At 42.3% G+C, this 27,528-nt stretch overlaps 2 protein-coding genes and 1 long non-coding RNA gene across 11 annotated transcripts in view; 1 reads left to right on the top strand and 2 right to left on the bottom strand.

Annotated features, from left to right (window-relative positions):
• Positions 1–27,528, top strand: part of LOC146543927 (uncharacterized) — a 69,308-nt gene that overhangs the window by 36,940 nt on the left and 4,840 nt on the right. The window lies entirely within an intron of this gene.
• FRZB (frizzled related protein) lies at positions 350–17,018 on the bottom strand. 2 transcript variants are annotated; one of them, XM_085228148.1, is made up of 6 exons: positions 16,391–17,018; positions 10,482–10,529; positions 5,363–5,428; positions 3,757–3,961; positions 3,444–3,507; positions 350–1,482 (listed from the first exon to the last, which is right to left on the bottom strand). In XM_085228148.1, exons 1-6 carry the CDS (start codon positions 16,842–16,844, stop codon positions 1,372–1,374), a joined length of 948 nt encoding a protein of 315 aa, XP_085084274.1. In that variant the 5' UTR covers positions 16,845–17,018; the 3' UTR covers positions 350–1,371. The 2 variants fall into 2 exon arrangements, with proteins under 2 accessions (XP_085084274.1, XP_085084273.1); XM_085228147.1 differs by lacking the exon at positions 10,482–10,529 and having other exon boundaries at positions 16,391–16,956.
• NCKAP1 (NCK associated protein 1) overlaps positions 25,756–27,528 on the bottom strand; it is a 66,965-nt gene continuing 65,192 nt past the window's right edge. For all 6 annotated transcript variants that reach the window (XM_085228143.1, XM_010713335.4, XM_085228141.1 and 3 more), the window contains 2 exons: positions 27,270–27,359; positions 25,756–26,687 (listed from right to left, as the gene is read on the bottom strand). In XM_085228143.1, the coding sequence (XP_085084269.1) occupies positions 26,571–26,687; positions 27,270–27,359 (207 nt within the window). In that variant the 3' untranslated portion in view covers positions 25,756–26,570. The remainder of the gene's footprint in view (positions 26,688–27,269; positions 27,360–27,528) is intronic.

Genomic DNA, 27,528 nt, shown 5'->3' with positions numbered 1-27,528 from the left:
CACCACCACCAAATCAACCCATGCAGATTTTGAGCTTTGCAGGAAACAGGTCTATCTTTCAACTTACTTGGTATCCTGCTTGGTGGAAAACTTGCCCCAGCACCCTTTCTTATTATATGTCACCTTAAAATGACATTATTATAAATATTCCCAAATATTTCTGGATGTACTTGTTACCAGCACATTTTCAACTTAACAACTGCAGCACTGCTTTGCTAACAAGAGGCAGCCCAAATGCATTTAGGTGAGCTAGGAAAACAGGTGGCTATGGAAAATACTCATAGTTGAAAACCCAGCAGCCATCATAAGCAGAGTGGTTTCCCCTCTGTATATTACATGGAAAGAACTGTTATTTTATTTACATCATTTTAATTTCTTTCAAGCAAGAGAGAAAAGAAAAACAAAAGAACAGAGTGTTTAATTTCAAACATGTTATTACTATCTGCAAAGAATTTTATAAAAGCACAAAAAGGAAGGGATTTGGGGTTTTATATTTTGAACAGCAATATAAAAATACGATGTTGGCTCAAATGTCAGCTAAGGTCCATATTGACAACTACAATTTTTTTTTATTGGACGTATTTTACTGAGTATTGAACACTTGCTTATATAGGCACTGACTGAAGAATAACACCACAAAATCAGAATGATAAAGTGCAGACCTGTACTGAGAAGCAGGCCTGGTAAGGCAGTCTACTCCTACAACTCAGCAGAAAGGAAGAAGAAAAAAAAAAATGAAGAAACTGCCATTATAAGAGAAGAAATGTATGATAAATAAAGTTTTGCTGTGGCAGAGCTACGTAAGGTTTCCTACAAGGTCCAGAGTATTCAAAAAATTGTCTTTTCATAATTTCTCCAGAAGTGCCATGTGACTCTAACCTGTGTGTGTATCTGGCAGTTATATTTTCAAATAAAAACATATGCACTTAACAAACCCCGGCCCAGTAAGGAGGTTTGCAAGCAGCGACCAAGGCTGTGATCAGAATGACTGAGCCAAGGAAGCTGGTGTGGGTCACTAATGATGGACTGCACTAGATCTCCTGCTTGCACAGGTACACCCGCTAAGAAGATATGGGAGTTAAAATGGCAACTTCAGCATATCCTGACCTTCCCGCACCTCACAAAGGCAGTTTTCTACAGTTCTTAGTAACATAAAAGAACATATTATTTCCAGAGCTTGCACACATCCAAAAACAAAACAAAACAAAAAGGTAGAAAACAAGAGGGAGAATAAAAACTAATATAAGCTAAAACATTATTTTGTAGTAAACAATAGAATATAACGTGCAATAGTGCAATTTCTCCTTTGCTGCTCCAACAGTGAAGTCTTGACAGATAGTCCACTGAATTTTGGCGTAGGGCATTTCACATCTAGCTGCGAGCTTGCCGGGCATTGCTGGGCTTCCCAGTCTTCGGTGCCGAATCGCTTTGTCCCGGCTCTCCTTTCCCCTTGCCCAGGTGGCGGAGCTTTTGATCCCAGCGCTGCGTATCGAAAAGCAGAGGAATTGCAAAAAGATGACAGAAGAAGTTAGAGTTTATAAATAATAAATGTTATTATGATGACAAATATGGTAACTGTGTGGCTTTACAAACAACAACAAAAATCACTGCTGCTGCCACCACAATACCCTGTGTTGGGCCCCAATGGAGGAGAATAATTATTTCCAACAGAGAGGAACATCCATTTCTTGGCCTGGTTTAATACATTCTGTGAATGAAGGGGCTGATGGCAAGGCACAGTAAAGAGTCTTCAGAAGTATCTAAAAAGCTTATGTAAATGAAGCCCCCTGTGCAGTTGCTAGGGGAAGCTGGGGAAAATAATCAAGTGCTTTTTTTTTTTTTTTGAATTATCTTTTCCAGGCAATAGCAACTGCAGTACAAAAAGGCATAATAAATGTAACTGGAAAAAATGATGACGCTTTATGAAAACTGAGACTGGGATGAGAAGTGCCATCATTAGGCTTCTCCAACTGTGAACAACGTTCTCAGCAGCTTCTGGCCCACAGTAACATAACACAGTCTGAAGTTATCAAGTCATAAATGCCACAAATTCCTAATTAGCCATTTCTCATCCTTTATACCTTATACTTTAATTTATTCAACTAGTTTCCTGATGCAAGCACTACTACTGTACCAGAAGTCATTGATATAGAGGCACAAAGACCTTCAAAATCTTTATCCACACATGCTATGTATCAATAGCTACAAGAGCTGAGAGTACAGCAAAAGTGAACAAGTACCACATGATTAGGGGAAAAAATTGAGTTTAGGTATTGCTTTTAAAAAAAGAAAAAATTATCTATGAGCCTCTTCAGTGCTGAGGCATTAGACCTACCACAAAAATGCTCCGCATATTGAAGCCAGTACTGGACAGAAAAACAACTGAATTGGACTGAAACCAGTGCTTGATAGAAGGCAATCCCAGCTGTGCAATAAGCTAGAAAATATGTGAGCTCCCAAGAAAGAAACCATATATCACCCTGCCACCCCCGAACTGGGACCGAGCAGAGATCAGCCTGCAGCAGCAACCTGGTGTTTATTCCATGGCACTGGATTTCAGAAAGTTCTGCCAAATCAAACAACAGCTTGGAATAAGATCCCCATATCTTTTCACTCATGTAATCGCTGTGGATGTACCATATTTACACAGAGAATCCTGTATTTCTAATGAGAACAATATTTTCCTGCCAGTCACCATTAAAACTGTTGGAGAAAGCATTCAGCAGAAGAGACTGGTTTGCACAAGTACAACCGCTGTGTCAAGACAACAGATGAGAAATTGTTTTAAAATAAGAGAAATCTGTGTAAAATGTAGAAATAGCCAACAGTCTGCTGTGCATCAAAGCATAAAAAGGCAGTCCTTCCAGAACATGGAAGACATTAGAATACACTAAAATTAGAAAACATTCGAGAAAACACTCATGTATTGTTTCCATTTGAGCTCACTGCTTCCAGTTGGCTACTACATGTAAAATACAAGACTTCCTTATCATGCACCTTCCATATCTAAGCAAGAGAGACAAATCTGGAATAGTCATGAACCCATGCAATTTGTTAACTATATTTAAAATTTGCTAACAGTTTTAAAGAATATTAAAATCTGAAAAGTGTAATTCTGACTTAGTCTGGAAAACACTTGTAAAGCCCTCTTTTTTCATTAATGTTACAATTCCAATGAAGTACATCTGACTTGCAGAAGGGACAGTTTCCCTACAAAGGCAAAACACTTCTGTGGTCTGCTTTGTTGAGATGAAGATTATGACTGCTACCCACTTACGCTACTTGGCACGTATTTCTGAGTAACATAGTAAGCCATGTTAATTTGTGATACTTATTATTAGTTAGCTCGAGTTAGCATGTGTCTTTTTCCTTCGTTTTGTAAAACTTCAGTAGCTGTTCCATGGCATCTGCAATATTTGACTTTTGTTGAGCTATTTTCTTACCTTTACTTTTTTACCAAGTCGATCCTTCCATTTCTCGGCTATGGAGCCTTCCACCAAGAGTAACCTATAGAAGGAGATAAATTGTTACTGCACCAGCATTTGTGTATGACCTACAGAACCCAATACATGCAAGAATCACACCTCTGGGCCTGCAGAGCTTTGTGGCTCTCAGCAATCCCTCTGAGTAGAGAATATTATTACAGTGCCATGCAGAGTGTCACAAAGTTTGCCTTAGCTGGTGACTACGCAGTCTTGATGGACAGGAGAACAAACAACAAATAAAACACCTCAAGCATAATGCTGCAGGAGTTACCTGGAGCGCTCCTCATCTTCGTAGCCCATAATGATGTACTCTTCATTGGCACTGAGCGGTGGACAGAGGCAGCCGGAGTTTGTGTAGAGGTTTACAGTGTCCTTTGGGATGTTCACCAGGGAAGATTTGAGAATCTCCTTTACTTCCACTACTGCAGTAACATCATGACATTTAGTCTTCACCTCCTTCACTTTTGCCCGAATGACTAGGAAGAAGTAGCAAAAAGTATAGTTAACAGCAGCAGATAATACAGGTCGCCCCGGGGCCATTCTTGATGACCTCTAGGATTAGTCTTTTGTACGGTCTGTTATCAGAAGCTCAGCTGGACTCTGTAATTCCCCTGCCCCCAGCTCCTCACCACTTCATCCTCCAGCAAGAGGCTGCAGACAGCTCAGTATATTTCAAAATAGAATGAGTCACAAGCAGGAATTACATCAGATGTAAGGGTGTTTTGTTACATTTGGGCTTGATTTTTAGCATCTCCTTCTCTTTGCTCTTCCCACTGCATGTATTTAATTCATTCTTCGTACGTTCTCCTTCTGCCTCATGCCACTATTCTCTATTTGACTGCTTGCACTACAGGTGTCTGAACTTAATTTGTCACACTCATCTTTTCATGAGACAAGAATATGCATCAAAGCTTATTGTATCACTATCTCTATTGGATGACAGGCCCTCACCTTTTTCATCCTCTCTCCACTGACCCAGCACCAATCTGCTCTGTTCCTTATGAACGCCAAATACTCCTGATCTTGACCTGGTGACCTGTTTAATTGTTTCTTTCCTTGCTCTTTCTTTTTGCCGTAAGTTGCATAGGAGGGAAAGTTGCCTTTCAAAGGCAACAGATATTTGGCTCTCTCACAGTGACCAGTGAACTAAATACAAAGCAAATCCAGTGGTCATACTCTAGAGAAAACCACATCTTCCACAGCTTGCAAACGACATCCTTTCCATTATAGATAGTAAACTCCTCGGATTCCTAATTTCTTATAACCTATGAAAAGTAACAGTGGACCTGACATGCTAGAAGACCAGGGCCATTTGGACAATAGAGGACGTAGAGCATTTTTAAAGGTTGTACAAACTAACAGTCAAAAAGTCATTCGTTGCTGGCTGCAATCCACAAGAAGGCAAAAGCCTAGTATGCCTGTTAGATGCCACGGTGAGATTTTAGGCATGAAAATTAGCAAAAACATCCCTTTCTATGAAATCAGAATGTATCAAAGCTGTAAATCCAGAAGGAATTTCAAGCATAGGAGCCCACAGCGTCATTTTTAACAAATGACTTTTCACACTAAAAAAGTGCATGAATCCCAAATGCCCATGCTGACATTGGAATAACTAGCACTCAACGTCAACAAAGACACTCTTGTACTAACATATTAGCCTAATCCCCTCTATCCTTCTATAAACACTCTCCGTTTTGAATTTGGAAAAGTTTCAGGCCACATCTTCTGTAATAAGTCCTACTGGATTAACCATCAGTAATTGAAACCATAGGCTATTTTTGTGACATTTTTCCCAGTCCTATTTAACTCTCTGACTGTAGCCTTATAAACAGCGATCTCCTAAAATGAGTGGAAGCTGGCCATGCAGCTGTCCTTACCATAGTTATAATTGTTGCGTAGATAGGTCTTCTGGGTAGCTTTTATGGGTTTGCATTTGCAGCGTTCTACAAAACAGAAACTTTTATTTAGAAAGAAAACAGCCTGCATTCAGTGATAACCTCCCCAAAACCCCAAAATCACACCTAACAAGAATTTCCCGCCACTGAATTTACTTATTTATTACAGAGAAGTTAAATATTGAACAACAGAGGGCCTCCTCTGCTGGAAAGTGTTACAAAACTGCCCATAAGATCTCAAATATTTCTAGGAGAAAACCTGAAGTGATTCAATTTTATTTAAAAAAAGAAAACAAAAATACATAACAACAAAAAAACTTTACACATGAAGATGCCTAAGAGATACAATCAATGGCTGAAGTATGTCAGAAGGTGATGAGACCGAGAGATAAATGGCTTGCTGCTCTGAATGCTTCTAAGCATGGCCTTGAAAAAAAGGAACTTCAACCTTTTTAACATTGTACATACTAGATATTAGGGAAATTTTTCTTCCCATGAAGGTGGTCAAACACTGGAACACCCTTCCTAGAGAGGCAGTGGATGATCCCATGCTTATCAGAGTTTAAGAGACATTTGGACAATGCTCTTTTTAATGTTTTAGCTTTTAGTTAGCCCTGATGCGATCAGACAGCTGGACTAGACAAGCTCTTAAGGTTCGCTCCAACTGAACTATTTCGATCTAAAGAAGACACCTCAAACAAGAGCTCTATTCTAAATTAAATGAGTCAGAAATGTAGGTAATATTTCTTTCTTCCAACAGTACAATGACAAAACAAAGATGCCAATCTAGCAAGTACTGTTGCAAAGTATCCCAGTGCAACATTTTTCATACACATGCTATATCAGTGCTTCATCTAAAATGCTGGTCCAACTGATAGGTGAAGGGCTACATCCAACACAGAGCTTTGATAAAACACAGTACACAACTTTCAGGTCTCATGCCACTGTTGGAGAGTCTGTGGATAAGAAGCAGTGAAAGGTGCCTGGCCAGGGCACTCATTCAGGATTTGCAAAAAACCCACCTGACACTGGGACTGGAATTCATTGTTATGGTAAAAGCCACGTAGCAGAAAGGGATAAAGGCAAGAAGCCAGGCTCTTTTGCCACAGACAATTACTTTCTCAGCTAATTCTCAGCTAGATATTATTTTCTCAGCTAATTTTACTTGAAACAACTTAAGGAGGGGCAGTGCTCAAATGCTGACTACTCCCTTAAGAAATTATAGAGGACTAAAAATTCCTACAGTAACAAATGACTGCATAGGTGTAACTAAAACAAGGAGCTACTCATGAGTCCATATTATGGACTGTGGGACTGAAAACTGGGAGAGCCAGAGGGAATGAAGTTACTGACCAGCATACAGTAGAGCCAGCAGCTGAGAACCTCTGATTTGTGGCAGCAACCACCTCATTGAGTATAAAACTCAGCAGATGCTTGCAGCCTGCATTTTCTAAGGAGGAAAGCTCAGCAGTTTCTTGGCAATGTTGCCTAGATCCCACCATGGTTCCACCAGCATGCTTGCTCTCTAATTCGGAAAGAATAATGCAGAGAGGCTGCCATGATCAGCCTTCTGATCTATCTACACCATGTGTCCTCAGCCCGGAATACAATTGAAACCTGTGCTTTGGACACACCTAACAACAAAGTTAGGCTGCTGTCACTTGGGTTTGTGATCCAGAACCGTAGGTATAATTAAAAATGGGAAATTATTAGCTCTTCCAGTAGGATGACCTTCAAAACACAAAATGAATGAGTGCTGAAGAGCAGCACATCCAGCAGTGTTCCAGACAGCTAGAAACAGTACTGCATGTAACAACATTTTCATTAGTGCCTCGGAAATGCTAATTCTGAAGCCCCAGACCCATATTTTCATTAACTTTAACAATATTTCACTGCCAATTATTGTAATGCAAATATCCGCTTTTTTTAATTTTTTTTAATTTTTTTTTTTTTACTAGTAGAGTTTGGTGGGCTCTGTCAGAATCAGTGAACTGGTAAATTCCCCCCAAGCCCACTGCCTCACCCTCCTCCAACCACAGGTCCCAGTATCATGTGTGTGTGGTCATCTACTCTAATGTACCACTGCAAGTAAAACATAATTCAGAGAAGAGTAGGTGAGCTGCAAGTACAACTCAGGTGTCCTCATTCATACTCAGTGTCCTAAATATCCAGTCTTGCCTGCTGGCTGCATTTCACTCAGCATTTAAGTGAAAGAAGACTTAACACAGCCTATTTCTATGCATCACTGTTCTGAAATAATGATGCATGCAGCCAGTTATTTAGTTAAATCCACTGTGAAGAGTTTGGGAAATACCTTATATTTTCTTTTCAAGGTTTCTGCATTAAATGAAAAGATGGTTAGAGACTTCTCAAAATTATCATTTATTTTGGACTGCAAGGATTTTTGTAGTTGAAAATTAAAAAAAAATACAGGAAAGAGGAGAACATCTCCAAAGAAGAGGATATTGTTTCCTTGAATTTCAAACATGTCCTCAGGAACCTATATATAGTATCCTACAGACTTAGGCTTTTGTATGGAACTGTGTTAAAATAATAAAGGCTGAGAAGGGAAGTGATTTTTGGCTTCCCTTCTGCCTGTGGGAGCTCATGCATACTTTAGACCAAATTATGGCCCATTTTATAAGCTGCCTCGAAACACGCCATAAAAGACGTGCTGCTCTGACCCACACTCATGCAGGCATCTTGGCATTCACATTCAACAAGTTTTACCTTTTAACATTCTCCTGCTCTACAATTCCTTTCTCTGCGACACAAGTAGGAAAAAAAAACAGTCTAAATTAAGGGACAAAAATAGTCTCATATTTCCCTATTAAGAAAAAAAAAAAATTGGGGAGTATCTTTTATTACTTGTTCTAGAACTAATGGATAGCACACATCCCTGATGAAGGTACTTTCTAGGTGTTCTTGTGTTTTTCAAATTTATATACTACAGAAGTTTACATAATGATGCATTATTTCTAATTACTACTTAGGAATACAGAAAGTGGCACAAGGGCACTTGCCAAGGTCAGTTCTAAAGCCAGATGCAGAGTGATGAGCAACTCATCTCTCTCATCACCTGTTACGGAGGCTTTCAAAGGGAACACGATGCAAGTATTAGAAAACATAATTTTATTTGATGCACGTTTCTGAGCATTCCCAGCAAAGGGGAACATCCACAAAAGGTGGCTGCAAGAAAAATTGCATTGTAAAAATTCACTGACTGTTAATTCTAAGGGGAAGTCCCATTTGACGTGACTGTTCCCCCTCCAATGCTGCCAGAAGAGCTCAGGGACCACAACTCTATTAGGGCCTAAGCACCAAGACAGAAGGCAGATGCTCACACCAACTAGGACTGAGATCTCTGCTGACTTTGCCATTAAATATTCTTTTTTAAAACGTGTCAACATAATACCAACATATGCTCAACATCTATTCCATGGGAAACTTCTGCCTGTAAATTACCAAAATAAAAGAACTACAGGGAAGAAGGTTTTCTGCTATAATCACTACCTACAAACATGTCATCTTGAATACTTGTGCATGCACAGTCTAAGCAAACGCTCAAGCCTGGCAGATGCTTCCATTTTAAGTTGCGGATAAAGAAGCCTGGAAAATTTTCTAAGTAGCCTGAATAGCATGTCATGGAGCATACAAATATCTAGCTTACTTCCAAGAGACAGAAAAGTCAGCTGAAATGGGTGTGGTGCACTGAACCACAAACTGTGTTCCAACAGTAAAAAGCTAGTGATGAAGATATTACCCTTCCTCTTCACCAGCACCTTCTCTGTTCATCCTCACTCTCTTTTGGATGCAATTTTTCAATTCCACTTCCCTGAGGGCAAGCAGTTCTAAAGATATATTTTTGATATAACGTGATAGAAGATCAATGCTGAAGTTAGCAAAACTTGGTATCTAATTCTGCATTGCTCAATCATATTTAGGTGGTTATGTTAGCAAACCGGACATCAGCAGGTACTGTAGCTGGAGAAGAAAAATTCCAAAGGAATAGTAATAAATTTCAAGAAAACCCATAGTTGGCTTGCTTAAGCAACAAATTCACCTTTCTATAATATTAGCTACCAAACTGAGCTTTGCTTTTTTTGCACTGCGTGTGAATTGTGGTGACACTCAAGAGATTGATTTTACTCTGTTCAGTGAAAACAAAACTAATCAGTAAAGTAAAAACTTGCTGGAATAAAAACAGCCTCACAAGGACTCAGCCTCCATTTCCTCAGGTTAGCCTGAGTTTTACCATTATCTGCAGAGAAGCTGGAACTTAATTTGAAAATCTGAGAGTCATAGTAATGTATGTATGTAAAAGAAAAACAATCCTCAGTGTTTTTTTACTCCCCACGACTGACAGAGTTGGTGTACTCACCAACTTGCTACAAAGTGAAATAATTTTCCTTCTGTACTGAATCTGAAACAGTCTGCTTGAATCTAGCCCCGTTTGGCTAAAACACATAACACCAAGAACATTACATGTCCAACTGTTTTTCACTTTGCTCCTGCAGCACGTGACTGTGAACACCTGCAACTTCACTTCTGCTCTCCTTGCAACTTACAACAATGGTATTTATAAGTTTATAGAAATTCATCTTGGTGCACGCGATCCCAACTGTGTCGCTTGGCAGTTTACAGACCTGGGATTTTCTCTCTCATCATTTCTGTAAGCATTTCTCAGTTAAATCAAAACTCATAGCAGTATGCTAGCAAAAGTCTGCCAACGACTACAGTGTTATTCTCCTCCCTGCATTTTCAGTTCTGCGTGGAAAAACAACTGGATGCACTGGAGAGAAAATGGTAGGGAGGAAGTGCCACGTAATGATCATTCTCACTGTTCAAGACAAAACTTGTAGTGTAATCAGCACAGCTCCCTCGACTTGAATTGCACAATTGATTCGGTCAGAAGTACACAGCCTTTGCAGCCCCAAATCCCACCTTTCCATGACAGCTATAAGCACAAATCAAAAGCACAACCTACAGGATCTCAAGATAGGGCAGAATATCTATGCATCAATCAGTGCTGCTCTTTATTAAGTATTAAAAGGATGTGCTCATGCAGCTTATTTATATAGTTTTAGAAAAATGTACTCACCAATGCCGGTGCCTCTACAGTTGCCATTATTAGAATCCATTGGGAAATCTGGCATGGATTCATAAAACACATTTAAAAATGTTAGCATTTTTAGTATTGCATTATTTCAACACGTACACATATGGCATTTTATCTTCCTCTGATATTTAATATATTAAAACTCAATAAATAAGCAGATTGTAAAGTTGCAGAAGCTTGCCTGTTTCTGCTAGAGTTGTGATCGATTCTTACCTGAGCTTCACCTTAATGCAGCACATAATGTTACATGCTGAACCATATTAAATAGCCTGCTTCTAGTGGTGCAGAGACTGGCAGGTTTAGGACAAGGATGGAAATCTATGGCATGAATTTGCTGGATTTAAAAATTACACACAGAGTTTGCATTTAATAAGATGATGAAGGAGAAATTACTTTTGGTTTGCTTTTTTCAGTTACTGAGGAAATCAAACCAACCACAATCATATCATTGAAAGAAATGCCAAACCAACATTTCAGACCTTCCCCTATTCCTCAGCATGTTGAAGAACATGTTGATTATTTTGAAGGATAGATAAAGAATAGAAGGGAAAAAAAAACAAAACATTGTGCCAAACTTCCAAAGAACTGCTTTCAGACATTATGTGGAATGTGCCTCACATTCAAATTTTAAAGCTTTTTTTTTTTTTTAATTAAATCACATAATTTAATGAATTTATAAATATATTTGATAACAAAAGATGTGTATGTTAACGCATGTAGTCTTGCACAACGTAAGGAGAAAAAAAGACACATGAGAAACAAGACTAGGAAGCGAGATAGCATACCTTATTAGAAGGACAAATAAAATGGGAAAATAAATAGGCTTTAAATAAAATTCCCTTCTTTAAGTGGGCCTGGCTAAAGGTTTCTTCACCTTTTCCGGATGTCAAAGCTGGTATCATACATAGTCTTTCTTGTACCCTTTTGGGATCTTGAATACAGCAATGCTGGTATTACCATACAGCCTGGGATGACACTTGGCATAGCTGAAGAACTTAAGACGTGTGGGCTGCATTTTAAGAGCAGGGGCTATCGCTGAATCACAGATTCTGTAATAGAGAGCCCCAGACATCCCCAACTGCACTTGCCAGTACAAGACTCTTTTGTACTGGCTGAAGAACCATCCTCAAAACTAACACCGATGCAGCAAGAGTGGTAAACACTCAACATGTGTAATATAAACCTGCCACTGCAAACAAACACCAAACCCAACTGTTTTCCACCAGATGTTCTCTTCTACTTCTAGGTACACAACTCAATTGTTTTGAGGTTTTTTTCTTTACAAAACCGATTTCATTTGCCACTCATCCAACCTCCAAGCCAGTTGTTACGGGTATGTGACATAACAGCTGGCTGTGCAACAGGAGAGCAATTCAGCTCTCCTAAATTAGTGCCATTTCTCTGAGTTCAGGCTGAGGTGTGCAATATATTGTGCTCTGCATTTGTGGCCAGTGCGTAACACTTGTTGATGAATGATGGAGGAGTAAACAGGTAACACTGTGCCACTTCACAGAATCATAGAATCATGATTAATCTTACTTTTGAGGTCTTGGGACAGGCAAGTTTTGACCTTAAAGTGATGTTCATCTTTCTCAGGGCATTGCATATGTTAAGAGATGAGCAGTTTCTACTGAGAGAGAGAAATGTAGGCTTATAGAAGCAACTGGAGACTTTTCACCGCTGTACAACATGTCTTGGAAAAGGCTTCCAACTTCCCAATATTTCTTCTGTGGCCAACAACCACACAAGGCTCATACCACTTGGTCCCTTTCCATTTACCAGGGAAGGGACAAGGAAGGTGGTCATGGCCAGTCCCACCATCAGCCATCAGCTTAGATAGGCATTAGGAACCAAGATATGCCAACCCCTGACCCCAACTGTCTCAGAGGACAGAATCTCTCCATTAGGCTTATCCACACACTGCTTAGATCTCCAGGCAGACAGAAAGAAAAAAAAAAGGAAGCTATTTTAAAAAATAAGCAGCTAACTTCCTATTGTTCTACCCCTCTTCTGAGAGGACCTTTTTGCCAAGTTTTGTCTATGCAAAACAATCTTTTGAAAGAAATAACTATCAGTGATGATTAGCAGGATTGCCAAAGAGCAAATATTATCCAGAGCTTCGATTCAAAGCTTCCTATTAATTTTTGGTTAAGAGTGAGGGGGAAAAGTCCAAACTAATTTTTCCAGTGAGCTGTTTTAATTAGAATTTTTTCAGAGGCGTGCTATTAAAAAAAAAAAAAAAAAGAAAAGAAAAAGTTAACAGAGATAGTAAAAGCCACCTGCATAGTAAGTGCACAAAACAACAATTCCTGAACCACAGATTTGATGAGAGCTTTGGGAAACAGCAGCAATTTAGTACAACTTAATCTTGAGCATACATCTTATGTATCTTATCCGATCACATAATGAAAATAAAATTAAAAAAAAAAAATAATCCTGGGGAATTCAGGTCTCCAAAGGCAAATAAACTCAAGTTAAAATATAGTCAAAGTGGCCAGTGGTGTTATCGTTAATGTGGTCTTTTTCAAGCTCACAATTTGCAACTTTTGTGTTCTTAAAGAAATGAGACTGCCTGCAGTTTTGAGCAAACAACTAAAAGAAATCTCAACTTTAAGATGGGCATAACTGCTCATCTTCTGTACTGCCCTGACCATTCCCCCTACCTCCTTTGTGTGTTTGGACTGCCATAAGCAAACACAGGCAAAGCAAGAGTTGGAGCAAATTTGATCTTGAGTTTAGAAACCACTGATTCAGAAAGCTAACAGTGTGTGAAAAAATGAGCATGGGAACCTGTTATTTTGCTTTTAGATGTACAGTACCAAATTCAAGTACTGGGATATTACAACAACTTCATCTGGGCACACAGCAGATGTGGAGGACTTGGACTACATAGAGAAACTACAGCTTCATTTCAGAGCTAAGAACACGCCTCCATTAGTTAAATCACATTTCATGTTCTTTAATGTTTAAGGGATTATATTTCTAAAAAGAGGCAGAATTCTAATCCACTGTTTTATGGTAATCAGTCAAAATGGTTCTGACATTTATTGTACACGTTTGTGACATCTCCCTTTTCTCCAGCATCTCACTAACAGCCTGATATGCCTTCAAACCATTTTTATGTCAACTTTTAATATGGAGTGCTCACACTCTGTGCCAAGGGGATAAAGTATGCGCAGTGACGAGCAGGTGGTTCGGTGCAGCAGAGAGGTCACTTTGTCTAATACTGAAATCCATCAGCACTTAAAACTGGTCACAGAGCAACTTGTGACAGGAGCAGGAAGAGTTCCACCAGCTCCTAGGGAGTCGGATGCATGAGCTTCACATATGCGCAACCAGGTACTCTGATGCATCTGGATTATCTACAGAGGATACAAATTAAATCAGAGAGTAAATATTGCTGCTTAGAAGTAACTAAACATTTAAGAAAATAAGGTATGGTGAGATGCGACTGCCTTTACCAAGGCACCACTCGAAAGTTCACAAAGGAAACATCCAGGACCGTGAAGCCACTCCTACACCTGCTGGGTAAGCAACAAGATACGGAGTTTTTCCTGTTTTTTCAACCATGTCCACACTTTACTGTGATCTTAACATCTGCAGAGGCAGAAATTCAACCAATGGATCTTTCCTCTGGTACGGGCAGTGCCCAGTTCCCTCTTCGAAACTGGAAATGAACGCATCATTAGAGACATAACCAGAGTGAGCACACAGGCCTACATGTATGTGCACCTGAGCATCAGCAGTTAACGTAGTCACTTTGGTTACTTATTGCGTGCAAAATTAAAGACGATGCATTTCCCATGGAATGCTGGCTTGAAGGTGGCCCTAAGACCTGCAGGCCAGCAGCAAGGTGTAGCAGCCCTGCTCAAGTTTGGAGACAAGCACAAGCCCAGGGGGTTCACTGCCTCTTTAACTCTGGCTGCACAACTCTCCTCTTACTGAGCCCTAAACAAAGCACTTGCACTATCCTCAGCAGCCTTCTCCATCATGGACGTAATAATGCTTATTTCATATCTTCAACATGTAATCAGCCTAGAAGCAACATCAGGAGAAAGACACAGATACCTCCCTCACTCCTGCTAAGAGGAAGCCCCTAAACAGGCCCTTCAACCGGTGTTGCAGATAGAAGGAAGTCTTGGGAGACACTCACACAGGATGTGTAGCCCACAGCTCAATGACAGTAAACTTTTCTCTGGGATTTGCCACAGCTTCTGCCAACCACAGCTTCTCCTCATTCAGCAATAGCCTGGGACCAGCAGGCAAGGGGAGGACAACTAACAGGGAATCTTATCATCCTTACTGTGACGTCAAAAGAAAAATATCAAGTGAACTTGAATTCATCTTCAACTTAGCATCATTGTCCTAAGAGCCAAGATGTGACGGTGAGAGGGAATTCTAGCAAGCTGTGCCCTGAAGGCCAGAGGAGCACCTTGCTCATCGAAGTCTCAGTCTGGTATTGGATAAGGAGTGGAAATGGAACTTCTGCACCTCCACCCCTGTTCCAACCAAGAAAACCCTCTGAGTGTGCTGCCCTTCAGGCTGCCACCTTACCAAAGGGATCAGGCAGACACATCAATCCTCACCAGCAATGACATGGAGACCTTGGGAGGACAGAAAACGATTAAGAAGTCTTACTCTGCAAGTAGCACACTCCTTTGGAAAAATGAAAAAAATCAAGATCGAACTTCTGGAAGATAAGAGCACCTTCTTCTACAAGAAAAGCCCATTACAAATGGGTTTATAGTTCTGCCTGCTCTATTGGCTGTTGTTTGCAAACAGCGTGAGGTCTGCAAGTGCTCAGGAGATAAAGCAAGAGCAGCATTTTGTATTCAAGCCATTGAGCAGCTTGCTCTCTCTGTCTTCTGCCTGGCTGCGATGCTCCATTTGGAGAATTGAATTTGCAAGTGTTCACCTTACCTCTTCCTCAGACAGGAATCTTTCCTTCTGCTCTCTAAAGGAGCATTTTCATTCCCTCAAGAAGGATTCTTTCAGTCTGGTACATAATGCATCGGTTCAACATTTTCAGCCCAGAAATGAGAATGTCATCAGGTTCTCATTCACTGAAAGAGAGTGTTCATGGATCCGGCACTGGAATCCCTCAAAGAGGTCATTGTACTGCTGAGGTCCTCAGAAATAGGTAACTCGGGGGCAATTTTAGCCAAACTTCCTCCCTCCAGATTTGAATGCGATTGCTTTCAAATCGCTGCAGCCTTGCCAAGCCTCGCTCGCTCTGGGTCCATTTTTAAGGCAGTTCTGAAAGCAACTTAATGCTGCCGAGAAAGGCGCTTCGCGTTGAAGAGCCCGGCAGGTCGGCAGCCCTTACAAGGCAGCAGCAAGGCATCCCCAGCACACAGCGTGGGGGGAAGGACAGGTGAGAGCGGGGCGGCCAGACAGAGAATAACCACAGCCGTCGGAGGCACAGGGGCACGGCACCAAGAGCTCAAGAGTCGGAAAGGGCTCAGAACAGCGGACTTGGTTCAGCTACAGGCAGAACGCGGGGCAGCTGCGGGGCCGCCTCCGGCTCAGAACACCACCGTTTTCGTACGGGTCAAATCAGGCTCGACACAGCCACCCACCGCCCCGCTCTAACTTCCAGTTCCGCCGCTACCGCGAGTTAACATTTCTGCGGGCCGCCTCGCACCGGCACCGCCAAGCGCCGCAGCCCCCGGCCGGGCGGGGAGCCGAGCACAAGGCAGGGAGCAGCGCGCAGCCCCCACGGAGCTCTACCGCAGCCGCTGCCTTTGCCCCGCGGGAAGCGTCACCTCGGGGCTCCCCCGAGCGGCGGAGCCACCCCGAGACGGGACGGGACCGCGGAGAGGAGAAAGGAGAAGAAGCCGCCGGGAGCCGGGCTTTGTGCGGGCGGCCCCGGCCCGACGGCGCGCACTCACCGGCGCCCTCGGCGGTGACGATGGCCTCGGGGGAGATGCAGACGCCGCGGTCGTAGAGCGGCAGCTCGTCGCAGGCCAGGCTCTCGGGCCACGCGTGGCGGTAGCGGATGAGGACGGGCTCGCAGCCGGCGCGGGCGCGCTCGCAGACGGACTTGCAGGGCTTGATGGGCTCGTGCTGGAAGTCGATGGTGCAGATGGGCGCGTACATGGCGCAGAGGAAGAAGAGCAGGTCCGGGCTGCAGTTGGTGCCCAGCAGCCCCTCGAACTGCTCCATGGCCAGCACGGCGTTGGCCTGCGTGCTGTGGTGCAGGTGGTTCGGCATCTTGGTCATGTTCCAGGGCAGCGGCTTGCATAGCGGGATGCGCACCGGCTCGCAGGCCGCCGCCCGCCCCGCCGGCGCCCGCCCCAGCAGCAGCAGCGCGGCCAGGGCCAGCGCCGGCAGCCCCCGCCACATGCCGCCGACGGCCCCGAGCTCAGGGGCCGAGCGCCGCGCCCGCCGCTCCGCTCCGCGCCTCGGCCCGACCCCGGCACCGCCCCCGGGCGGGCGGGCAGGGAGGGGTCGCGGCCGGGGCCGGGCCGGGCGGAACAAAGGGGCCGGGCGGGGAGCGGGGAAGGCGGCGGGGCCGCGCTGCTCGTGCCCGAGGGCGGCCCCTCGCAAAGCGCGGTCCGAGAGGAAGCGCCGTGCGGGGAGCGAGCGGCGTCCGGCGCGTCCCGCAGCCGGCGGGGAGCGCACCTGGCGGCCGGGAGCCCCGGCTGCTTTCGGACGGCGTGCGACTCAGCCCTGCGTTTGGCTTCGCGTCACCTGTTAGCGTGCGCACAAAACAGAGTTGAGAACGTTTCCTGTGCTTTGCCTCCGAAGAGTTTTCCCTCAAAGTACTTTTCCTTCGAGGAGTTTTCAAAGAATACTTTTAAGGTTTTACTTCAGAAAACCAAAACGTAAAATTCCTGGCGCCGTTGCCTACGTTTGCGTTCAGAGCTCCAAACAAATACCTGCCTGCGTGAGGAAAGCTGTGGTCCCAATGGCAATTGTCAAGGACGGACAAGGAAGGGACAAGACCAACATCTGCAGTACTACAGTGCACAAACAGACTGATGCTCAATGCATATAACGGGAGCTCAAAATAACAGCCAATTCATTCCCAGGCACAGCACTCTCTTCCCATCGACCACAACATCTGCCAGAGAGCTGGTAGATGCTGAGCACTTCGACATCAAAGTCAAGGAGGCAGGAAAGAGGCTTTGTTTTGGGTGCCACTGATCTGCCCTTCATCTCCTGTTAAGAAGGAACATACTGCTCTGCAGCCTGCACCAAGCTCTATGTCACACCTCTGCTGACAACAACGTGCTCCCTCATCATGGGTAGCAGAGATACGTCCTGAAAATGGGTCCATCTAACAGGAGCTGCCCTGTTATTGCCACACAGAGCTCAGTGTGGTGTGCAATCAGCACTAACTTAGGGATGAAAACATGCCTGGAGTTTCCTGCTGAGCTTTGAGACAGTAGCGCAGACCCATAACATTAAGGAATAATAATAATACAGCAGTAATATCACACTAAGTCATTTCCTAGAACAAACCAGCCTGCAGCAGGGATGGGTCCCCAGGTGGGGATTTGCTCCTGGAGGAGCTCATATGCAGAAGAAGGACAAAGTTTGTTATTGCTAATGCATCCTGCCAGAACCCTGGTAATCCAGCATAGCACAAAGCACATCTCAAGGCCAAGCTGCCCTCAGTACTCTTTTATAAACCCTCTAAAAAAATTGAAAACAATAAGTCAGTGCAATTGCCAAAGCAGGAAGATGGATTTCAGCTGGCAGAGGTTTGATAACACAGTTGCTAGCACAGTGTAACTCTATTTGGGTATGTCCACGTAATGGCACATGGACTGCTGCAAAGGACATGGAAATGGACTAACATCTTTATTGGTGCACTAGAAGGAGCAGAGTAAGGAACTGCTCCCAGTCTACAAGGATAAATCTATTCAGCCATTCAACTTTCTTCCCCAGTGCCTATTTTTTGCCCTCTGCTTCTTTTTCTCTCACGAGAGTCAGAAAAACAGCAAAAGGCATGAGAAGCAAGAGCAGCTTCCCAGCAATAGGAAATGGCGTAGGCTCAGCTGTGAGCACCGGGTGATGCTGAATCCTCTGCCACAACACTGCTCACACGGTCCCCAGGCCCTGCAGCAGCCTGGGAACAGCAGACAAGGTGCTGAGGGCCTGGGACCTTGGTGCTAGCGGCTATGAAGCGCACAGGTTGTTTCAGGCCGTGCTCCTGCACATTGCAGCTAAAAAAGGAACATGCCCCAACCTGCATTTGTTCAGAAAAACAGCTGAGAATACTTCTTCAGAACAGGTTTTTGCTTTCCTAAGACTTTCTGTAGCAATCTCAGGGTTCTTACCATTTAATTTACTTAAATACACTGCCTCGGGGAAAAACAAAACAAAATAAAACAAAAACAAACCACCCCAAAACCACCATGCCCCAAACCCTACAATACTTCTTCCATGGCTGTTACTGAAACCACAAAGTCACTGACTTCCAGAGTCATAAAAATGGGATTTATTGTACATTTCCTGCTCCAGTCTGGGTCTTGTTACAGCTCCCTCAGGTAGACAAAGCACAGGGGGACCATTAACTTACATTAATAATCTCTGAGTGGATGGCTTGGAGTGGAAAGGAAGAAGAAAAGGTTCTTTTAATGCAGTCTCTTTCAGAGTTGCAATTGTTCAGGCTGTTTTTGTGAGACAGCTCATTGTTAACTATCCTGTGCCCTCAGGACACGCATGCATACTAGAGACAAATTTTTCACATTATGTTTGCTCACATTACCTGTCTTGGTGAAATCTCAGCAAAAAGCTGCTGCTTTGCACTCTGTATGATTGGTACAATCAGTAGCACAGGTAGGGAAATACGCTGGTTAATCTGCAAACGCCTAGAAGAACAATCTGACACAAATTTCAGAGACAAATGATGCCAACCACAGCTTTAGTTCTTACCACTGAAGATGCTCAGCCTACAGAAATAACCACGTTAACCACAGAATAACCATCTGCCTCAGACTGTCTCATTCTGCAGGGCAAACCTGTTGACTATATGGGACTCTCCCAGCTTGTGTGGCTGTGCAGGGGCTCGCAGCTCCTTGCTGGTGGGGTTTCCTATATTCAGTGCTCACTTCCCAGCAGGATGCTGGAAGTTGCACTTGCTTCATTACAGAACACTGCGGCCAGGTGCACTGCAAGCAGTGAGCCTGACAGAGCATCCGGCCACTTTGTGACTAAAAGTGGAGGAAAATAAGCCAAAATGTTTGTACAATTAAGAAATGTCACAAAACCCTATTTTTCAGAGGCATCAGAACTTAGGTTAAACAGGACCTTTGTCCCCAGTTCCACAAACATGCCCCTCAGATAACAGCACTGTGGACTACTACATTTGCCTAAGAATTTGCAGGATCAATTTGTATTGCAGAAAATATTAAGAAAACAGCAGAAGGAGCTGAACTGAACACACACCCAAAGCACGGCTGGTTGGGCTGCACTTGGGCTCATAGGCCAAAGATTAGGAAAGTTTCTCTAGTTGTTTTTTTTTTTTTTTTTTTTCCAAATTGCTGTTCAAGTACTTAAGCATATGAGGTAGCCTCTATGGTAGCATTATGCACAGATGTGCAACTTCTATATCCGTTTATCTTACTGCTCTATTTCAGCAAATGGCTGCATGCTCTTACAATGGAGGTGCTGATAATGAAGAATGCATCTTTTCCTCCCACTGCAGCCGTACTCAAGACACAAGACACTTAACCCTTCTGGAGCTACAGCCACCTCCAGATGGAGCAGTTCAGGCATAAACTGCAAAGCTCAATAATACTGCATACATTTTGCAACATTTCCATTCTGGCCTCTATAGAAATAACCTGAGCTGTCTTGCTTCAGTGCCATAACCACTCTGAATTTAATTTTGTTAAATTCACTGTTGAGGATTTATAGCCTCTCTGGTCACACTGCCCAAGCCTGCTCCTGCTTGCACAGATTTACGAGCCGCGTGCAGCAGCATTAAGTACCAAATCACACCCACACCTAAAAATAAACCCTGCAAACACAGCTCAGCTGTATGGGGACCGCCCAGTGCTGCCAGGTGCTGAACATGGGCTCACCGCCGATTTTAGGTGGAGCTGATTGGGTTGGATGTGCCCTGGGATCAAGTGTTTCCTATATATAGCAGCCCAAATAGTGTCTATGTTTTACTCATGTTTTTAACAGCTACCAGTGGGATCACAAGGGCTTGTCATGAAGCCTCAGCAGTTTTAGGGGGAAAAAAAAAAAACCTGTGCTTTTCCCAAAAGCTTTCGCCAACACGAGTTTGGGACCTTTGTGGGTTTCTGATCATCCTTCTTAATCCCACAACTGCTGGGGAGTTATGCCTGCAAAGTTAGCATTCATTTTCTTCTAGTTCCCTGATACTATTCAGCTGAAGACAGAAATAGGGAAACAATGGAGGACAGCAGTGACAACTGAAACATTTTAAAGCTCCTTTACTTGTCCACTCAGTGAACTTCCGTAACAGAAACCTCCCAACAAGCTTTTTTTTCAGGCTGTTTGTCACACATTTATAATCTGCTCCTACAAGAACGTTGCTTTTTCTCTCCTGGAAGCCACAGCTTTACCAAAATTGTAAACACCGATTTTTTTTTTTAGCATACATGCAAATATTTGGCAATTTAAAAGAACAGGGATAAATTTAATGAAGGTTTTGTGACTTAGAAAAACCTTGCATGCTTTATCTGCTCACTGAGGGCCAATCACATCTATGATGACTATTAACTGGGCTGTAAGACACATGCTGGAATGATTAGAATACAAGTTTAGAAAAATACCACAGGGTTCTTTATTGCTAGTCTTCATTCAGCAGAAGACAGCAGTGGTTTTGTCTGCTTTGCATCTCAGCTCCAATGCTGCTGGAGGCTATCCACCCTCTCACTGCCCCGTCCCAGTCAGCTCAGACAGGCAATACAGTGCTCCCAGGAGATTATCACTGCCTTAATGTTATTTTGTCCCCCTCTAGGGACCCACCAAACACTTACCAGCTCATAGACGTAAAAGATGAGGTCCATGTACCTCAGTGTTATGCCAGAGGCTCCATCCATACTCTTTCCCCGTCATCACCACCTAACTGCAAAATAACAAGATCTCTATGCAGCTTCTTTGCTGCTTGGATCTTCTGCATCACTGAGAATTCGAGAAGCTCTGCGGTGATGCTGACGTGAAATAATCCTTCCCGAAAGGCATTTGAGGCCTGGGCTACAAGTCACTCAGCCACCACTACCACAGGAGCGTGCCATGCCAACCTCCAGCAGCTGGAGAGATGCTGGAGAGCTCAGGAACTTTGACTCCTCACTTTGCCAGTAATGAGCCAGCAAACAGTATTACAGGATAAAATCCACACACGTTCTAGTCTGATCATTATGGTCTCCCTCTGAACTCCTATCAGATAACAGCTCATAAATACCATCTCAGCATTCAAACAAAAAGCCTGTAAGAGAATGGTAGGGTGATTATTTTCGGAATGAAGTTATTTTTGAAGCAAGTGTCACAGGTTTAGTCCATTCTAAAAGCTGCTGCTTTGCCTTCTGAAGGGCTTTGCTATCCAAGACAATAAACCCTTGTGCTTACCCAATCTCAATGTAGCACTGTTGCTAAACATCACTCCCGCTGTCTTCCACCTCAAAGACATAAATGGATCTAACAGCACTGAGCCTCCATGGCTCCACTGTAACAAAAAGAGATGTTCCCATCCAGTTTTGCCGACCTGGTCCTTGCTATACATCATACAAAAACATCTCAACATTTTACACGTAGTTTACAAATGATTCTATACCTACATGAATTTGCTGCTTTGCTTGCGGAGTGGAACACAGATGTCTCCTTGGAGATTTTAAATCCAACTGTGGAGGCTGTGAGATACAATCTAGAATTAATTCTTAATAAGTATCAGATGCAGAACTCAATTATGAAATGGACTCAGATTCCCAACTGTCCTCAGCTCCAAGCACTGCGCTCACAGCTTTCATTTCCCACTCTACCTCCCTTTTCTCACCATCATATACATTCACAGTGCATTCCCTAAGTTTCATTCCTTCCTCTTTGTGGCTGTCCACACAATGTTACTGTTGCATCCCTGCTACTGAAGAGATTCTCGTTTGATATTTACAAATAATAGAGCTCTCTACATATCTGCCCATTAAGTTAACTTAAATTTGGCCAAACACAAAGGCCCTACAGTGACTGCATTAGAGAGGAGGATAAGAAGGAAAAAGCAGAAGTTTACTGCCTTCATCCTCAGGTCATAACTTCAAGTGGCCGCCACCAATGTCCTAAGCTATACTGCTAATAGACCACAAACTGGATTTGCTAGCTTTAGACTTTTAAATGCTGTAGTGGATTATCTTATCTTTACACGTGGGCACCAGTACACTTTTTTTATTCAAGTGCAGTACAATTTTAACTCAATGTATTCACCAGAAGGAAATACACAAATCCCCCTGCTGTGTATCAGGCTCAACATATGCTTTTGATTCGGAATTTAATACAAGCATTTCCAATTAATATGTTGTGCAAGATGCGCTGACACCGTAGCCAGTCAATGGGTCATTTTAACCTAATAGCACTAGGAACAGCATGACTAATAGCTAATTAGGTATGGGTTTGGATGTAGGCCTGGGTGCTGGTGGTACATTTTGTTACATGGCAGTGAAAATGTTTATAGACAATAGAACACAACAACAAAATAGCAAAAGCACTTAGGGAGTGTTTGTGTTCTACCAAAAAACATTTGCCATCTCCAGGGAAAACTAAGTATAAAAGAAAAGATTCAGTTTTACTTAAAGGGAAAAAAAAAAAAAAAAAAAAAGAAAGAAGTATTCCTGAAAATTGGTTGTTTCACAATTCTGAAAATAGCTGCTCTGATCCACAAAACATGGGTAGCTGCCAGTCCAGCTACCTTACTTTGCACAGGCCGTGTCTATGGTTCGAGATTCACCAAAAGCACCGGAACGAAGTTTCGCCTCTCTTCTTTCAATCCCTAATTTACCAGTCATGTTTAGTAATGAATACATTACAACATTTTCTATAGAACTTAACACACTATGGAGTTAAGTTCTGAAGCTTTTATCTAAAATAAAGAAATAGATTACTGATTTAACAGACTAATTTGGTACACCTGTAAGCCTCATTTTGGGTTTGGTTCAGCTCAACAGATTCACTGAAAAAAGTTCCAACATTAATTTGGCTATAACTGTACTTAGAGAATTTGTCATAGTTCTCGGTAAGTCACTGAGCACCCTTGCATGAGTCTGTGGATGGACCAGGGAATCTTTTGGCAAAAACAGAATTTAACAGCACGGGCTATTTATGTACTTGTGGTCAGGAATTCTTGAATCTGGAATAAATCATTTATTAAGTCCCATAACAAGTCCATGATGACTTGTTGCTGAAAAAAACTCCTATCTTTCCTCCAATCACTGACCTCTGTCAACATTTTCTGAGGTTCTTCAGTGCATCAACCGAGAGCATATATTCTGAATATTAGTGTGATTATCAATTCCTCTTCCTTTCTAGAAAAGGAACGGCTACAGACAAAAAGGTTTAATAGCAGTCAATTACTTCGATTTTTTTTTTTTTTTTTTAAACCAAAAAGTAGTTTTCTGGGCAGTCACAGGGCACTATTCTTTCACGCTCTGTCCTGCATGATGGAGAGCTCTCCTGCCACAAATGAGGAATCTGCTCCAAAGGAGCTCCATATGGGACCAGCTCAGCTATCCCTGCTTCACGTTTCAAGAATCAGAAGCACTTGTGCAAATGCCACCTGAGGTCACTCAACATATATAGCATCACATGAACTTACAAAGCCGTAGAGGACATGGTGCTGCTGGCTGCAGAGGAAGCATTCCTCCTCTGCCTTCTTCCCCTGCAATCTTGGTTCAACAGACATATTGCTGTCTGTGTGCACGGACACCAGTTGTCTTGAGGTCTGCGGTCAATGTATTCTGCCTTGAATAAGCAGGTTCTGTGGTGTCTCAGCTAAAACCAGAAATAGGAGCAATACAGTAGGAACAAAGCAAGAACCTCTGTCCCTAGAAGACAACAAACCTCACACATCTTAAAAACACATAATGCTCGTGGCTGAGTCCAAATCTCCCTTCCCCAGTTTCCTCTGTTTTCAGTTTGGTTCTGAGCTTGCTCTGAGCCTTTGCAGGAAGGACACCCAGAGACATCTCAGGCATCTGACTGTCCAGAGTGGTTTCTTTGCTGAGAGATGCTGCCCTTCTTATCCATTACTCATTTTCTAGGATTACTTCAGTAAAACCTCACACCGTGGACAGCTGATAAGGATCATGATAAATGACCAATCACAAATCCTTTGAACTTACAAAGATGAAAGACAAAAAAAGGTTACTTCTTAAACCACAAAGAACTTGAATTTTTCACAAATCAATCTTGAAGGTCATTTTTTTCCACAAAAGGCTAAATTACAATCAAAGCCTTAATTAGGAGTAAGATATCCAAACGTATCTGGTTTCAAATAATACAGAATTACACTCTCAAGTCTCACATGTGACCTGACTTCTTCACGTTACTAAACTATCAGCTTAAGAACAGTTCTGTAGTTCTAACACGAAAAGCAACATTAGGAGAAATACAGATGTACTGGAATAAAATTGTCCTAAGGAAGTAATGCAGTACTTCCATTTTTCCTCTGGACACAGCAAGCTATTGTAAGGAGCACAAAACAGTTCTTTCATAATAAAAAAGAGTTACCAGTGTGCGCAGAAGCTGCACGGAAAACAAGAGCTTCATACAATGTCCAGAGCACCACATCTCTTTCCATGCTGCGGATCACAGAGCAGAACCATCTGGTCAGCTTTCAGGCAAAGTGAGCCAATGCTCTCCTGCATGCCAACGAGCACCACTGATAAAAGGAGGCTCATTACACATCTGTCTCGGTGGTGTCTGATGGTATGGGTCTCCTGTTGTACAGTTATTTCGAGTTTTACATTCTAACTTCTCCCTACTGGCATAACTGGCACCATTATGCACTGTATGAATGCTTTTCCTATTTTATTATCTCAAAATAAGATTTGAAGGTTGATGGCACTAAGCTGACACTTTTTACACTGGTTTTAATTCTGTCTTCCACTTTTCACAAGAATCACTGTCACGTAAGCCAAAAGGTGGATGATAGAAAGAAATCTTCACATAAAAGCTCTAAGGATTGATATTTAATGAACTCTGAGATGTAAATCAATGCACCACGGCACAGTTTAAGCTTAAAATACTAGGATAACATTTATATTAAAAATAATTCACCTACAGATAGTACAGTCTAGTGTTTATTGTATGTTATGGAAGGTACACTTGAATTTCAAAAATTTAAAACATATAAAAAGTGGTTAAGGGCTAACATTTTATCAACATGTGATAAATGCGTAAGAATATTTATTATACAGCAGGGTACAATGGTAGTGTTAATGCCAACAGGGCACCACAGAAGTTAGTTTAAAAAAAAAATTTCCACTATGCTTTATACAAACAACACCACTTGCTGTTGTTTAAGAGTATCGGGAAAGGATCGCTGTCTGAAGGATAACATTTTTAATGTTAGATAGTGTCATAGTACATAGATTGGTGAATGTTTCAAAATAAAACTAGAAATGCTGTAATTACTTCACAGAAATGCACATCCAATATTTGTTTTCAATAAGAACAATAGGTACAAGATTATAACTCTCCCTATATGAAATAATTTACACACAGATGAAAGCTACACTAAAATAATCACTAAATACATTTCTCTTCTGGGAAATAAACAAGCAATTTCTGTTCTGCGTGATCAATATCAAAAACATATAGCAGAAGTAGTATATTTTTAAACATAACTGATGCTCTAAAATTAAAAAAAAGGAAGAAAGGAGAAAAGAAGATTTTCCATGAATGTGCAACCTAAAATCAACCAAGCCGATATTGGAGTACAACCATATTAAGAAACCACTGATCAGAAATACAACTTTATGGAAAAAGTTTATAATCCACAAAACTGTTCATCAGGCCATAAAGTAAAATAGCTCCACAGTTGACAGGTAAAACTGAGGCCACATAGATGCGTGCTATGTCTTATCTGCAGGAAGTAGATACTTAGGCAGAGGATGTGACGCTTTGTTTGTAGACAGCATGGTATGCATTTCTCAGCAAGACGTAAGGGAAACAAGACTCCAGGAGATCCATCGTCAGGAACGGGGACTCCTGCACAATCTGACAAACAGCAGAAACGTAAGGTTGCGCACAACAACACCTTCTACCACTTGCCGCTCATACCCTGTCCCACGTAGCTATCTCTGCTCTGCACTATACCACCACCACCACCACCACTTCTCATAGCAAAAAGGACTATTACGAGGTTGGGGAGAGACAGGAAAGAAAAAAATTGCTATAATTTCAGTGCGTCTCCAAACTAGTCATGTAGCTTTCATACGTCTACGTATAACACTATATAGCATTCCTTTCATTTTCAAAATAGGCACTGTAGTAAAGGAAGAATTTCTGAGCAAAGGTAATCTCCTCTCACACATTCTGAACAGCACTTATTTGATGTAAATTGTTTTAATCCTGTACAACAAAGCAAACTGTCTGAACAATACAATACCACGTACAATGGCAACAAATGACAATGTGCTGATGCTGGGGGAGTAAAAGAAATATTAGACATTAGAGTATGATTAAGAACGACAAAAATTATTCCCACTGGCTGATGAACTCCAACGCCAAAGGCGTGAACAACGTGATGTCGATCCTATTCCTTTTGTTAGTTACACCAATGAAACAGGCAAAGCTTACCATGTCCAGTAGTAGGTAAACAGACTCTCTGTTTCTTGTAGTAGTTTTGTCCGTCTCCTGGCCGATCTTCAGTAGACTAGATGATGCAAGCTACATAAAATGAATATTCCAAAGCGATAAAGAAATAAAAGCACAGATCAGCTTCTTCTCTCTCACTCAACACATTTCTGAAGACATCAATAGCCCATTCAGTAATGACAGCATTGAACTTGCAACTACAAAGCAGCGCTGATGGGCTTTTATCAAGGAGACATTTTTG

This window comes from Meleagris gallopavo, chromosome 7 (assembly GCF_905368555.1).
Source record: "Meleagris gallopavo chromosome 7, MGAL_WU_HG_1.1, whole genome shotgun sequence".
Lineage (NCBI taxonomy): Eukaryota > Metazoa > Chordata > Aves > Galliformes > Phasianidae > Meleagris > Meleagris gallopavo.
This window is presented reverse-complemented; position numbering and strand designations above follow the sequence as displayed.